The following is a 17199-nucleotide window of genomic DNA, read 5'->3' as shown; positions in this document are numbered from 1 at the left end:
ATGTAGTAGTTACACTATATGAATAATTTGATACTCAAATGGCTTTAAAGGAGAATCTGAGATCTTTCTGTAACATTTCATCAGGACAAAGACCAAAACAAAGCGCAGAGAAGAAAATGCTGTTTAATTATTAGACCAACCTGATTGTTATAACTGAATCCTGTTAACTCAAACATCTTTGTCTTCTGTTCCATTTCCAACTCCACAATGTAGCATTAGAAAAGGTTATTTAAACAAAATGTTTCACTCTATGAAGCTGAAAAGGTGAAAGGTCAGACACTGATGAGCCTCAGTCACCAGTTCTACACAAAGCAAACCAACTCATGTGAAATAAGAGGTCATCTGCTCCAAACTGTCTCATGACAGCCTCCCAACAAGTGAGGGCTGTTGAAGCAGTGTTATCATGTGGTGTGTACGTGGTGTTGTGAGCTGATGGGATGTGTTCACGTCCTCGTTTCTCTCACCTCGTTAAAAATGCAGGTTTTCTTTTCAGTCTGTTTCTCAGCAGTGTTCACGTTCAGTCAGAACAACAGGCAGTGAGACCAGGCAGTGAGACCACACAGTGTGATGACATGTCACCACCGACTCAACGCTACACATACATTATTTGTATTACTGAAATGACTTAACTTTACTTGAACTTCTTTAACATATTGTACGTTGGTACAATCTATGCAATAAACAAGAGGCGCTCTTTGTTGTAATCGAATGTTACCTGCTGTTTTGTTTTGGTGTCACTGTCTAATGAGCAACGTTGTCCATATTGATCCTGTGTTTTGTTGATGACAAAGAACTGTGTGGGGGCTTTAATGAAGTGAAATGTGTGTCACTGCAACAGGACAGCTGAGTAACTCTTCATCACACACAACTTTCTGTCAAAGCTGCACTTCCTTCGTTTGCATGATCTGCTGGAGGGCACAGAGGGAAGCAGGTGAAATGAGCTGGCCTGTGTTTCACAATGTATTCCATTTGATTTTTCTAATCAGCACTTTTAAAGCTTTTCCTATATGATATTGAGGTCTACTCCCACAAGGTCAGCTTACTGAGTGTCTAACTACTGCCTGTTGGTCAAATTTGTCAGACATAACTGAAGAATTACAGCTGTCAGCTGAAAATGCACAAAGTGCCACACACAATCAGTTGTTGCTCACAGCACAGACCGTACCGATAGAGACAGTGAGAAGTGCCTCTCTGGGAATCCAGTGGGATTATATTGCTGCTTCGGCCCTGGTGTGTTGGAACAGACGCTGGCACCACAGGGCTGATCTGAACTTTACTCTTGGATCAAAGTTCAAATACTGAAAAAGATTCTACACTGTACCCTGCTGTATATAAGCTGTCGGACTGTTGGCTGACCCTGCTCCTCTCCTCAGAAGCTCAGCAGAAGACTTCTCACCACCAGTTATTCCCCAACACCTCACAGACAGGAAAACGTCCACAATAATCAGAAGAGACACAGGAACCATCAAGTGCTGATTGGCTGTGATCACATTTGAACAAAAGTCGCAACAGGTGCACTGACCCGCAAGTGTCGAAAATGTGAAAAGAAACATTTTGGGACACAATGTGAGACTCAGATAACAGACTTCATTAAAGATGTACTGCACACAAATCAAGAAAGTATATCATTTAAAATAGTAACAAGGGCACATTTTACACCTGTGCATCACTTTAACACACTGGGTCAGAGAATGTAGCAGATCATCTATTTGTCTGCAAACAAAGAGCAGAAATCTAAAATGCACGACATGAGAGCTGGACACTCCAGCTGTGGCTCATTGTGCACTGCATTTGTCCATGTGTCAGGTAGGATTCATTTCATTCAGATTATATGCAGACAGATACTGTATGTACAAAACGACAACTCAGTGAACACATGCTCACACACACACACACACACATTTGAGGCACACAAAACAAAGAAAACTGTCATGTGTCTGAGGCAGAGTCACGTCTGACTGAAGAAATGAAACCAGGAGGAAGTTCAGATTGCAATGTTCAGTTCAGTTTGACATCACCAAATGTTGACGAGAGGAAACCACATCCAGCCAAGTACAGTGTGCTGTGTCTCTGGATGCTTCTTCAGTCCACTTTGACCACACTGTAGATCTTGGTAACAAACCAGAAACAGGCAAAGAAGCCAATTGCACCTGAGGACAGAGAAAACACAGCTTGAAGTCGAGCTACATTAAACATGATTCTTGACCCACAGCACTAAATCAGCATCATGGATACAACATAGGACGATCCCTCACACTGTGGACAAAGTCTCAGCAGCCATTTTGTTTCATTCAGTAAAAATAGATGAACAGCCTCACTACAGTGACCAAATAGTAGGAGTCAGTGTAGCACTCTCACCCTTCTTTTTATATACCTACCAGTGAATAAGAAAAAGATGAGAGCCATGATCATGGTGTATCCAAAATACAGGAAGGTGCTGGCCAGTCCAGTGATTTGCAGCTTTGAGAAGAAGTAATGAATGGCATAGATCAGGAAATAGACAGCAGTAAAACCGCTGGTCAGGAAGGAACGCCACTGCCAGTGGTAGTCCTGTAAAAAAAGAGGAATACAGCTGGAGTTTAAATGTACGAGAACAAATCAAGTTGTTCATTTAGGCCCCTAACTGAAATGTTTAAAAGAGCGAGAGGCCAGAGTGAGAGTCATGAATGAGTGTTGAATCGATCACAGTACCAGAAATCTGAACATGTCCTCTTCTATAACCTCAGATAAACTACAGCAGCAAACAGCAAGTGGGTCAAACCACAAGTCCAAATAATCGCCAGATCATATTGATCATTTGGATTTCATCAGCTACAATGCTTTATATCAAGCTGAGTTACAGAGCTATTTTTCAAAAGTTGTGAAATTGGATCTGAAGATTGTGTCGATTGATTAACAGACCTCTGAAATAGCCGACATGCAATGTATGAAAAAATAATAGCAGTTAGGTAAATCAATTAAAATGTGATCTCTGTTCATGGTTATTGTCTTTTACTGAGACTATTCCTAAAGTTGGACAGCACAAGTGCAGCATAGTGGTGCATCATCTCTTGACAAGACGGTTCTGTGCGAGTTTCCTCTGAGTCCTCCAGATTTGCTTTACAGTGTGAATGTGAGGACGAGTGGTTGCTTGTCTGTGTGTCTGTGGTGTCACTAATGAATGGATAGAATAACACTGTCATGAAACTTCTTTGCTACAGAAATGTCAGCATTAATATCACGTCTGACACATAAAGCGGACGGTGAGGATTTGACAGGTACTGCAGGGGTCGTGCAGTTTACCTCAGCACACAGGTGGAAGTAGCAGAGCAGGATGGTGGCCTCAGAGCAGGTGATGACCAGGATGATGAAGACAAGGAAAAGGAAGCCAAACATGTAGTACATCTGATGGGACCTGTAGGACAGGAAGAGACATGTCATGGATACGGAGTCCTTCAGTTGACTAACGTAAATACAACACATAAAATACACAACATTGCAATCCACACTATGGTATTTGTAGTATACGTTAAATTAATTTAACAAACTGACATGTTGTTAACCTCTAGTTTTGCCCAATGAGAAGATTTGGTGTTATATCCTGTTTGTCATTCTGTAACTTCCCATGAAATAGAAACATACCATATCAATAATATATTATATCGATTATTCCCTGTTTTATCTAAATTAGTTTCTAAATGGAGGACAAATACAGAAGACCTAGACTGGCTGCTGTTAATACTCAGCAGAAACTGTATGATTTACCCTGACTTTCTATAAATAGTTACAGGTAAACCTTTGTCTTTTTTCTCACCAGATTGAGTTTAGGATGAAGAAGAGTTGAATAAAAATGCATCCAAAAGGCAGAATTCCTCCCATGATGATACCAGGGAGAGGCTTTGTGTAGAAGGACTGCTCTGGGATTTGACGAGGAATCTGATTTGTCCGAACTGGATGCTCAATACCCTTAAAAGAAAGAAAGAAAGGAAAGAAAGAAAGAGAGAAAGAAAGAAAGAAAGAAAGAAAGAAAGAAAGAAAGAAAGGAAAGAAGAGAAAGAAAGAGAGAGAGAGAGAGAGAGAGATTAATGCTTTAGCATCTCTACATTCTTGCTGCTTTACTTAAAATAGTTCTAAGTATAAAATCATCATGACAGCACAGAATGTGACAACACAGACAAAACTTAGCGAGTCAGTGTTAGTATTCAAGTACTGCGGTGGTAATGGACTGATTTTAGCATTTGGTTCCTTTGTAACTTGAGCAGTTCACTGATAACAACGTGACAGCACACTGAAATGTATACAACCAATGACAGAATATCTTAAGCATGAATGGATGGACAGTATGTGTGTTTATATTTACTTACTGCTTTCTTGAAGCCAAAGTATGCACCTATGAACGTGAGGGGCACGGAAATACAGAACCATAGAGCCAATATGGCTACCAGGGTCCCAAAGGGCATGGCTGCTGAAGACCCTTCTCCCCACAGAATCAAGTTCATCACAAAGAAATCAGCAAACACCACCCTGAACAGAGAAAGGTACAGTTGGATCAAGTGGATGTGTCTGAAGCCCTGTTCACATCTGTTATGAACATCTGTCTCAGGTGATCCGATCACTGGTGGACAGCTATGTGTACAGATGCACTCAGGCCACATTGACAGGTGGTCTGGGACACGTGGTCACATTGTTTTAGTAGTGTGAACACAAATGTGTCCTGGGACCGCCTGCTCCCCTGACAATGTTTCAGAACTGTGCTTTATAACGTTTCAGTGTTTCACATACACTGATTTATTGGCGTGACCACAATATAAATGTTTTTCTACTTTGTTTTATTTAACTGTTTGAAATGAGTAAAATCTTATTCCAATGTATAACTCAACCCTCTCTCTCTCTCACACCTGTGATAGTCAAACTGGCTAAAAACAACATCATTACATCTTTGTGAACATATCGATCACAGTGGTCACTGGAGATTAGTAGGTATAGCAAGTATGAACTGATGTACTTTGAGCTGTCCACTTGGGATCAGATCACCATAGACAGATGAAACTAGTACAATAGTGTCCATTGTTGTGTTGATTATTATTTGAGAAAGCTGCCACTGTCTTACCCGGGGCAGAGGAAGGCCGTCAGCAAAACATTGGTCTTCCACTTCTCACCTCCAAACGCTGGAGAACGAGCAAAGACAAAGAACAGGAAGAAAGGAATAATATGAAAGTATGATATATACATCTACATGTGTAAAAGTCCACAGCCTGTGTTAATGATGAGTTTAAGTACAAATGTGATCAGCAAATGTTATTACTTTTTCTGTTGTTGCAAATGTAAATAATAAAATAATAAACTCAACATATTTCTTTAGTTGAAGGAAAACAGCATTCCATCATGTTACACCTGACCTTTTTAAATAACTTGTCCTGTTAAAGGCAGAGGATGTTGCACCTTGTTAAGCCCTAATATAGGCTTTTCAAATCAATTTGATTAATTGATTGATTGGTAGCGCAATGTTTTTAAAAACCTCCTGTTTTCTTGACTTACATTTGTAGAGGCGGGCTGCCACATATCCAGCAGGAGTTCCAAGAAGAACCCAGAGAACAACAGCACACGTCATCAGAGCTCCACGGTTTGCCGGAGAGAGGAACCCGAGACAGGCAAAGACTGTAGAGGGAGGAGTTTGTCCTTACTACATGTTATACACTTCAGATTAGGATGAGTATGGCAGTTATAGAGCCCCACTCATACTGGTGACAATATACACACTTAAGTTTTAAAAATCCTATCATGAAATATTAACTGTAGAAACAGCAGACATATACTGAGATATCCGAGATAATGTTGCCTGATAATTTGTAGTTTTCATTTTTAGAATTTGATAATATGGTTAAAATGGGGATGTTTACATCCTCCTCTCATCCGACACCATATCATGTGCCCTGCTGGACTTCCAACACGCCAGCATTTTCATTAAAGCAACAAAGGTATCAGGCACCGTCATCGTTCAGTGGTACTACTCTGGCATCTGTGACCTTCTGTTAAACAATGATAGTGCCATGTGAAGACATACAAAGGGTGACAAAGGTCATAATGAAGATCTGGGTGCCAGAGCCAAGGAAAACCGACAGCAGCATCCCCTTCCTGGGAGGTCGGAAAACATCTCCATGTACCAACTTCCATCCAAACTCCTCCTGTGCATCCTCCTGGAGAACAGGACAGAGGAGAATACGGGATGAGAATGACACAGCTTGACCCCCAATGTCCACTAGAGGCAGCGGTGCCATGTAGCCACAGAGCTAGGTTACAGCTCAGTTTCATGTGATAGAAAAGATGGTTTACAGCAACGATGAGCTAATTTTACTTGAACTATGAACAGCTCAACCTCAGCTCCACATGGACAGGTACTCACCACAGAGTCCATCTGATTGTATCTGGCAATATCTTTATGCAGAGTCCTCAGCATGATCATTGCTACCATTCCAGACAGGAACAATACAATCACCAACGAGTTCATGATGCTGGAGGGAAGAGACAGCAATTCAATAAGATCATTTCTTGCACATAAACTAATGCTGTATCAGTATCAACAAGTCAGCTGAGCGACACCAGGGTTGATCATTGGTTGAAATTAATCAATGTGTGTGTTCCTATTTGAGTCTCACCTGAACCACTGGATGTTGGTGTGAGGCATTGACTCCAGGATGTAGTCCCATCTCGATGCCCAGCGAATATTCTTGTCTTCCTACACAAACACACAGACTACAATCAAAACAGCCTAACGCATCTGCTGAATTTTGTTTTTACAGAGCATTAACAGTGACATTGCAGGATCAAATCTAGTCTTCCTACTTTGATTTAAAGGGATTTGAAGTGTTAGAGTCCACAAAACACTTCTGGAGTCTCAGGGGTAAACTTTGTTAGAGTAGAATCCAATACAATTGAAGTCAATAGTGAGTCCTTCTTCTGTCCGCTGATATCTTCTGACGAGGTGCATTCAGGGAAATGTTAATGTCCGCTATGAATGTCGGGGCTTCCGGACAGTTGGACGACACCACATGAGCAGTATGGAGGCATGTTATGTTTTTTCTGTTGTTTTATTATGTCTGAAGATAGGTCACTAATCAGCTACACTGTTTACCCCTGAAACTCCAAAAGTGTTTTGTGGACTCAAACACTTCACCCACCCCCCCATCGGCATAGGGGTGAGTAGATAGTGGGGGAATTTTCATTTCTGGGTGAACCAGCTCTTTAATGACTTAGGACTTTTCTTTGTTTGGGGTGAGGTGGTGTGAACTGGTATTTCCAACGGCTGCACGGAGGTTAGGTTGTTACCTGTGCTCATCTAATATCATCGTATGTCTCCATGCTACAGTAAAGGCTGTGGCAATGCCAATCCAGCAAAACTCTATCTAGGTGTCTCACAGCTGCATCCATCAGCTGCCTACCTCAGGGCAACAAAAGTCTTTCAGTCAATTTATTTGGTAAAATAACACAAACCTCTATTTTATGTTTGTTGTTTTATGTATGATCCCACAGATAAAAAAAGTTTTACTCTCATTACAGCATTCATGCCAGTGAGATAGAATAAAATAGGTCTAGCTAATGGGGGTAAACCGGTGTCAGTCACCACGACAAGGAACCGCGCAATACCATCATCACCTTCATCTTTAAAAAATAATCTTTTTTCCCCCTAAACTGCTTAATGGTGGTCCTTGTTCTTATTCAGTATATCTTGTAGCAAATTAAAAGTAAAACATAAATCGCTTTATTTGCGATCAGCCGCACCTTCATATCATATCGCCCACTCCTACTAGCCCAATACTTTATTTTTGAATACAACACAGGTAGAGGCTGTGTGGCTGAGATGACTTTGTATTAGAGAGATGATAGAATTGCACTAACCACAAAGTTGACAGAGTAGGTGTATGGGATCTTAAACATTCCTGTGTATTTGTTTTTCAGGAACTTTGGCCCTCCAGAACAATCAGGACTGTCATCATTAGGGTTTTCATAACTGCAAAGAGAGAGGGAGACAAAGAAAAAAGGTGTCAGATAAGTAAGCCAAGGATTTCATTGGCATATCGAGATCTGATCCCATTGCAGGCAGAGCTTATTTAATGGGGATGCCATTTAATAAACGCTTTTCTACTAGTCTGTGAAACAGATGATTTTCACACAAGGTAACAGCTCCAAAAAGGAACTAAGCAAAAAACCCAGCATCTACAGCTCTACTAGAAAACTCAATATTAGCTAAAACTGTCATTCATTACCTTTTGGGTTCAATCTTGGCAGCAACCAACCGGGCTCCGAGTTGTTCATGCTCAACGACATGGTAATGGATGGTGATGTCCACATGGTTAAAGATGTAAAATGCATCCCTTTCTTTAAAGTTAGTCTGGAAAACAAAACCGAGACACAAAAGTTCTAAAAAAGTTGTACACCAAAATATAACAATAATTATAAAATCATGCTTACACACACACACCTTAATGCAATGTTCCCTTTATAAATCACAATCCACCTGCAAATGTGCATACGTGGATCTGCTTTATATTCCGGTCTCTACAGGCCCCGACATTCAATCATAAAAGGTCAACGCAAAACAACTTATTATATTAAATGACCCTGCTGACCAATGAAGCGCAACATTTCTGGCAAAAAAATTGAGGTGATAGTTTATGATGAAGTGGATCTATATTGCAGCTTCAATTCACCACCTCACGTCTGCATCAACTCCTTCCAGTCTCTGTCTTTGTATGCATGGCTCAGAGTTAGCGTACAGGTGCGCACATTCTCCCCTCAAGTTTGTTTATATAAATCCAAACTTGCATGAAAAGTGGTGCACACATCCTTCAGAATCTGTTTTGTGCAACGATTATAAATGAGGCCCCTGGTTTAAATATCTGTCCTGAAAGATCCGAGTGCAGTGCATCTGTTCACACCTGGTACTAAAGTGGGTCCTGAATGTGTCTCCTGTGGCCGCTTGTGATCACATCTCACTTTCCTGCTCTATATGTTAATATTTACACTGTTTAAAAAAAATTAAGGGAACACTTAAATCACACATCAGATCTTGATCAACGAATTATTCCAGTTGAATAACTTTACTGATGTACATTGTATAATTTGTTGAGAACAAAAAAGGAAAGAACTGAAATCACATGCGGATCCAACTTGCATGAATTTCATTACGGCAACTCATAATGTGACTCAGTAGTGTGTATGGCCCTGCGTGCCTGTATGCACTCCCGACAGCGTCTGGGCGTGTTCCTGATGAGTTGGCGGGTGGTGTCCTAGTGCAGCCCCCTGCACCAGCGTAAGGTCCGAAAATCACTCTGAGGATTTAATCCTGGTACCTAACAGCAGTCGGTCATGCTGGATGATGTTACAGGCACCATAACGTTCACCATGGCATCTCCAGACTCTTTCGTGCCTGTCACATGTGCTCAGTGTGAACCTGCTCTCATCTGTGAACAGAACGGGCACCCGTGGTGGACCAGCCAATTCTGGTGTTCTCTGGAGAATGCAAAGGTCCCACTAGAGGACCTCAGGCACCCATGCATCTTAATGCCACATTCTGTACAAATTTAAAACCTGATCACTCAGACTCACATTCGACAGTGGTTTGGACATGTGGTCACATTCTTTGAGCACCATGAACACTAAAGGACACTAAGAACCACCTACTCAACTGACCTGCTACAGTTTTATATGTTTCATGTACTTTTACATTTTTCTCAGTGTTTCACATAGAGTATGGATACCCGACCTGAGCCTGTCGGGACCCAATGAGTCGGGCCTGTCTTGGACAACAATTTTGAAATGATATTCGGGTTTGGGTATGGTTTGGTCACATAGGCTGGCATTTTGGCTGGGGCATCTCGATTTTTTTAATGCTGCAGGTGACTTTAATTGGGGGAAACCCATCGGGCTTGGGGCGGGTCCGGACAAATAAAATAGAATGCCTGTCGGGTTCATTATAGCTAATTTTCTTTTGGGCTCAGTCGGTTTGGACAGAAAATTGCGGCCAGAGCTGCACTCTAGTTTCACATACAGTGATGTATTTGTGGCCCCATTATTAACACTACAGCCAACACACAATGATCATCTATTTTTTTCTATTTAGATGAATAAAATCTTAGTTCAAAGTAGAGCTCTGCTCAGGGAATGATTTGCTTAGCCCGTCATGACTCCTCTCCCTCCCTCACTCACTACCTCATATTCACAACTGACCAATCTGTATAGTAAGACAAACACTGTAATTTGATCTTTGTGAATAGAAATAATGTGTTTATATAAATATAGAGCAGGGGGTGAGATCTAATCAGTGGTCACTAGAGACACATTCAGGACTCATTCTCATACCCAAAGTGAACTGATGAACTCAAAGCTGTCCATTTGTGATTGGATCACCAATGACAGATGTTACCGATTGTTAACAAGGCCTATGTGTAGGATAAGAACCTGTCTGACTTTGGGGACTGAAACTAGTGCTAGTAACTACGAAGACACTATAAGTATTCTTTTGTTTTTGAAACTACACATCACGTATTGTGCATAGACAAAGACATTACTACACACTTTATACATTTTTATGTTACGGAAGGCTTTGTTTATGTTCGAGTTTAGCCCACTTACATTGACCACGCAGGCATCTTTGGAATGACCTGCTTCTGTGACATAGCAGCCAATAGGGAAACCAGGATTACAGAACTTCTGTCCATCTTCAACATCATAGCACCAGGTGACTGGCATGTTATCCACAATCCTACACACACACACACACACACACACACACACACACACACACACACACACACACACACACACACACACACACACACACACACACACACACACACACACACACACACACACACACACACACACACACACACACAACCAAAAACATATGATGATCACTAATGGAACCATTAGCTGTATGCTTCAGAGAGTATTCAGAATCAGACCCCATAACATTTAACACGCTTTATTGGGTTGAAAGCTGACATCAGATGTCTGGTCAGATTTAGTCTTGTTGACTTGTTCTTTGATCGCATAGTATTGATTTCTTTTTTAATATTTGGAATCAGTAGAATGATATCTCAATCTTCAGGTACCAAACGAAGGGCTACAGTTTGGGGGAAGTATTCAGTTGTATTCTGGTTCGTACTAATGGGTTTTTTTGGTGAGTGTATTCTTGTGTTCTGGTGTGGCATGCACGCGTTTTCATTTCCTTCACTTTCTGATGTGTGTATGTCAGTGAATCATACATACCAGTGATGCTGGTAGTTGAGTAACATGCCCTTCTTGAGGAAGTCCAGTTTGGCTTTGTCTGATGGGTTTGTTGAATCGTAGGTTTTGGTACACACCTTCTGACACACTGCAGGTTTCTTAAACTCAAACTGACACAAAGGACATACCAATAGTATGTGAGTGTAAAACAGTGGGCTTTAGTTTGTTTACCATCACTGATAATAACAATGCACTTTAAGTTTTTACAACAATACATTTAAATTTGATTTGACATAAAAAGTAAGCTGAAGCAACCACGTCAAATCAAAAACCTTTCTTTGCACATAAAAACTAAAAACAGTAGAATACTCTCGGATAGTCTCTATTTATAGTGAAAATAGATTCCTGCGGGACACCAGAAGCCTAAGAGGACGAGGCATCTCCAAGCATTTCAAAGAAGGATCTATTCAGATATAGGATGAACCAATCAAGAGCTAAATCTGGGTGGGAAGTAGAGAGGGTCGTCAACTAATTAGAACTTCAGTGATTGGATCCCTAGCTCTTCCAGACTGTCAAGTGTCCGTGGGCAAGACACTGCACCCAAATTGCCACTGACAGTGTATGAATGATGTAATAAAAAAAAAAAAAGCACTGCGTATAGAATTGCCGTATGAATGTGTGTATGTGACTTAACTGTAAAGCGCTTGTGGTCGACTGAAAAAGAGCTACATAAATACAGTCCATTTACATCCCTGAAGCCAACATAATTCTTCAAATGACTGATCAAGATATTACAGCCCTCTATGAGGTGAGGTCAAGAGGAATTAAACAGAGTACAGTCCTGTATGCAAACAGTAAGTGATTGGTGACATTTAGGGAAGTTACAGTGTTATGAAACCATATGGACATTTTTTCTAAATTTGGATTGTTTACAAAAGAAACCTGTTGAGTGGTGACAATTTTTTACAACTTGAGAGAGATCAAAAATGATGTAAAACTGAAGGATATAAGGAGGGCCTCTTTGCAAGGGGGTAAATAGTGGCATGTATTAAACAGGAGGGGAAAAACAAGTCCCAATAAAGCAATTAATGGCTAAAATATCTAGGTTGACAGTCTGAAATACTGCTTTTAAAAACCAAGTGGGAATACTGTAATAATGTCTGATAAAAGGTTTCATGATTCCTGAATAAAACCAGAAGCAAGTTCAGGAGGTCTGTAGATCAAAACATAAAACGAGCATTTTATTTATTAAAATAAAACTGTTAATTTTTATCGAAGGTGGCGAATAGTGGAATAAATCATTTCTGTAAATCACTGCATGGCCACCACCTCGAACTTTCATTTATGGGTCTTGTTCAAGACACTGCAATGTGTAAAAAAAACAATACTGTTGGTCATAACAAAATCCTACAAATGAAATGACTTCTTACAGAGAGTAAAGAGATACGAGCTGATTCATGTGCAGGGCTTGAAGAGGTTTTATGCTGTTTGATCGAGGAATGACATTAAAGTGACAGCATCCAAAGGTTTTGGAAAGAGGAGATGTTCTCCTTACAGCATACCCAAATTGATATTATTTGTTATGGAACTGCAAATTTCCCTCAATATAAGTGTTCTTTTTTTCCTTCATCAAAATATTAGGATTTTTTTGTATTTAAAATTTGTATTTTCTATTGCTTAATTAAATAGCTACCTCACAAGTCTGTTTTGTGCATGCAAATATAGCCACTAAAATATCATAATTGATTCCACCTCAATCCTTGTACCTTGTATGGCGAGGGTTCGATTCTCTCTCCAAAAAGAACCTGGCCCAAATTCTCTGATGGACGTTTCACTGTTTTCATTGAGCAGAAGTCAAACCTGCACAACAAGGAAGAGACTGTTCAGATAACCTTTAACTGCACCATACCTTTGATACCCACTACACACTACACTCAGTTGCTTACTATCTGGGCCTGGGTTGTCTCTCCTCTTTATATTAACTAAAGCAGATGGAAACATACAATTTAACATGAAAAATGTACATAAAATGTTGTATAAATCAAAAACTACTACTACTATGTTTTTTACTTCTTTTTATTTATTTTTTTTAACAGAAGAACAACTCATTCACTTCCAATTATTTACATAATTAAGATCATCATAACCAGAACTTATCCCTTATCTGAATAAACCTTTAACACTTGTTTTACATATTTCAATTAAAAAATGTCCTCACACTAAGATAATAATCCTATTAATCTACTTTTGATTGATAGAAATGACTAATGATGATAGTGATGACGGGGTGCTGCAATGCTTCCCTCCAGCTTTAAAATACAACAATAACAATAGGGTAAACTAAAGCAGGTTATGCCACCTGAAGGAATAAGACATAAATTTGTGGAATGAAAGTACAGTGCAACTTACGCAGTATATTCATAAGGCAGGACAGACTCCACTGAATCCAGCCTGTTCACAAACAGTTCAATGGTGGACTAGAAGAAAAGAGAGCAGATACAAACAATATTAGAAGGACAGAAGGGGCCTGTTCTACAAAGCAAGTTCAACATACTCAGGGTATATTTTCATTCCTGAGTTTCACTGAACATAACCTTGTCCTGTTACCTGTACAACGCAGCGGGTTATCGACCGACCCAGACTCCATCACACCATCCATCCATAGTCACAAGTGGTCAGTTCTAAGTACAGATCTGAACACACCCGACAACTGACTGTATATTATTTAAAAAGCTGTGTTGAGATTTTGCAGTGTGATTCATGTTTGGATAAAGCAGCTATATTATACACTGACTTTGCAGCACAATTAAGTTTTAGCAATTATTATTATTATTGTTATTAGGTATTGCATTATGTTGATTGTCAAGCTGATTTACTTTATATTGTGGGCCTTTAGTTTACTCCCAGTCTAACATCTCCAGGCTCTTGTCAGCGGTTTGTCTTTCAAAGTGGGGTTGCTGCTAGAAGCAGGAAAGATGAGCATTATATATCATGTTCTCAGTGTGTGTTTTTTTGTCAGTCTGAATGGTTCCAACTGAAGTTTTTTAAAGGTCACTAAATGTGGCAAACCACTCAAATTTGGAGGATGTGAAGGGAAATGACAAGATGTAATATATCACACTTCCCAATATTTAGATTGGGTCACGTAGCCATTACAAATATGAAAATAAAACACGATAGGTGACAGCATATGAGACAGGATGATGGCTCTCACAGCTTCTTGTAAAGTAACATCATTCAGTCAGTATCAGTGGGACCCGTGGGTTATCACGCTCTCTTTAGACATAATCAGGTATTCAGGTCTCACTTTTAACCGTGATAAATCACCATGGCAACCTATGCTGTAGGGCTAACCTGCTGAAGAGCAGGGTTAGGGATCAGATCAAAACCTGTTAACAGCCCAGCTACTGACAGATTAGATCACTGGAAAAGTGAGTCATCATTCTACAGGATCCTGACAGGGACTTCAGACTTTAGATACAGTGATGACCCCTTCCACCTTGCTGCTTGTGTAGAGCTGCTACTTGTTTTCCAGATACTGGTTGTTGGCTGGAAGGTGGAGCTGGGATGGTTGTCTGCTCTTCAAGGCAAAGTCCTGCACCCTCTCCTCAACCTTCCTCCTTTGTTTGGTTTTGTTGCCAACACACCTCACATTATGTTTTCACACATTTCTAAAAAGACTGTTTGCTCTCGTACTTACAGACGTCAGGATTTAGTTAATTTGAGTTAAACAAATAAATTGTGATTTAAACAGCAGTGCGTGTGTGGCCTCCCTTTTTGATGCCAGCCTTGAGCAAGGTGGTAATAAAAGTGACTTTTATAAGAACAAATGATCCACACTGCTAAATACATCCCATGATTATAAAGGCAGCATCTCTTTGAGACAGACCACATCAGACATGGACCTCTGATTGAGCAACAGAAACACTAACAATCATTTGAATGGTTCTATCTACTAACATGTTTAGAACAGTTTGTTCACCATCAGACAAGAACCAAAAAGTAGTGACTCTACACTACAGATACTTAAATAGTCCCTGAACTTATTTACAGCATCTCCTCAGCTTTACTTTTTATATCCAGTGTTGATCTTCAGCTTCTCCTTCTACTACTACAGTTATGTGATCCCATTCTTTACATAGAATGAGCTGCATGTTACCTGCAGGCATTACTGTTTCACCTCACATCATATTCATTACTTCATTCATGGCTCTGATGATGTGGCTTATAATTTACAATAACTCCTGTTACTCATGAACTAGAAGCTGGGATCAGTGAAACTACAGTGAACAGAACCAGATGAAAACCAGCTGTTTATATAGTGAACAGAACCAGATGAAAACCAGCTGTGTTTATATAGTGAACAGAACCAGATGAAAACCAGCTGTTTATATAGTGAACAGAACCAGATGATAACCAGCTGTGTTTATATAGTGAACAGAACCAGATGAAAACCAGCTGTGTTTATATAGTGAACAGAACCAGATGATAACCAGCTGTGTTTATATAGTGAACAGAACCAGATGATAACCAGCTGTGTTTATATAGTGAACAGAACAGATGAAAACCAGCTGTTTATATAGTGAACAGAACCAGATGATAACCAGCTGTGTTTATATAGTGAACAGAACCAGATGATAACCAGCTGTGTTTATATAGTGAACAGAACCAGATGAAAACCAGCTGTGTTTATATAGTGAACAGAACCAGATGATAACCAGCTGTGTTTATATAGTGAACAGAACCAGATGAAAACCAGCTGTGTTTATATAGTGAACAGAACCAGATGATAACCAGCTGTGTTTTACAGGTTATCCAAGATTAACTTCGACTTTTTAACTAAAGAACCAGGAGTCCTTCACAACCTGCTCATACCTGTTCAGCATCCGGACTAAACAGACTAGCATTGTAACCTGGGTCGTTAGCCTAATGTATATTTTGGCTAACTTTAGCTAGCAGCTCACATCGGTTTGTAAACTACAACTCATCCCAAGGCCCCCTGTCTGCTTGTTGACCGGCTGCTGTCCACAGGAAGCAGGCAGTAACTTGGTGGCAGACATGGTGGAGGTCTAGGTGACCTGTGACATGTTTACCTTGCAGTCTGGAACTTGGTCTTTCCCCGGCTCACAGAAGCTGACGGGCGACAGACCCGGCAGGTAGAAGCCTGCCGCTCGAGCCAGCAGCGCGGCTCCAAGCAGCCACAGCACCATGTTCACTCCGGAGGGTCCTAAGTGAAGATTCACACGGCTACCTGGCTCCTCTTAACGGTCCTGTCTGCATCCACAGCAGCCTGACATCCAACATCCGGGTGTGATGCAGGCCGACACGTCACAGCCGGAAGTCCTGCCGCATGAAGAGAAGCATTGTGGGATTACACAACGACAGGAATCCCGAATTATTATTATTATTATTATTATTATTGTTGTTGTTGTTGTTGTTAAATCATGATCATGAGCAGAAAATAAGAATTTAATGACGAAGGACAGGCTTAAAAGGACCGAAGCTGCCAAAATATGATGTATATATGTATAGGCTACTCAATAAATAATCTGATGTGCCATTAAATGCACAAAAATACTATTTATTTATTTAGACATTCATTTATCTATTAATGCTAAATATATATTTCTGTTTTGCTTCCATATCTATTCGCCTATCAATTCACATTCCCATTTAGCTTAATTTCTTATTAATTCATTAATTTCTATTTATTGTTTTCCTTTACGACTTTCGACCAGTTTATATATATATATATGTGTGTGTGTGTGTGTATTAGGAAAATAAACTGGTTTATTTTAATTTCCGCTTCATTATGCAAATCATAGACTGTGCAAATGTAGGGACTGCCATGTCCATGTGTTATGGAGCTAACTTGTTGCATGTTGGTTGATGGCCAGAGAACAAACTAAAAACATGAAAACATCCAGCTATTGTCCACATGGTGGTGTTCTGCAACTTCTCTGTCAAACCTTTACTAAAGTGTCAGTAAAA

The 17199-nt window shown here is 40.1% G+C and overlaps 1 protein-coding gene across 1 annotated transcript; it reads right to left on the bottom strand.

Annotated features, from left to right (window-relative positions):
• Nucleotides 1-105: 105 nt before the first annotated feature.
• Nucleotides 106-16537, bottom strand: tm9sf2 (transmembrane 9 superfamily member 2). Its single transcript, XM_035172077.2, has 17 exons — nt 16302-16537; nt 13618-13685; nt 12975-13068; nt 11251-11378; nt 10612-10741; nt 8244-8368; nt 7876-7987; nt 6636-6715; nt 6383-6491; nt 6044-6176; nt 5518-5637; nt 5090-5147; nt 4344-4503; nt 3794-3945; nt 3283-3394; nt 2379-2550; nt 106-2150 (listed from the first exon to the last, which is right to left on the bottom strand). The coding sequence occupies exons 1-17, from the start codon at nt 16416-16418 to the stop codon at nt 2083-2085; spliced, it is 1938 nt and encodes a 645-aa protein (XP_035027968.1). The 5' UTR covers nt 16419-16537; the 3' UTR covers nt 106-2082.
• Between the last annotated feature and the right edge of the window lie 662 nt (nt 16538-17199).

The sequence above is a fragment of the Hippoglossus stenolepis genome, chromosome 12 (genome assembly GCF_022539355.2).
Source record: "Hippoglossus stenolepis isolate QCI-W04-F060 chromosome 12, HSTE1.2, whole genome shotgun sequence".
Lineage (NCBI taxonomy): Eukaryota > Metazoa > Chordata > Actinopteri > Pleuronectiformes > Pleuronectidae > Hippoglossus > Hippoglossus stenolepis.
The sequence above is the reverse complement of the archived record's forward strand: the minus strand, read 5'-3'. Positions and strand labels throughout refer to the sequence as shown.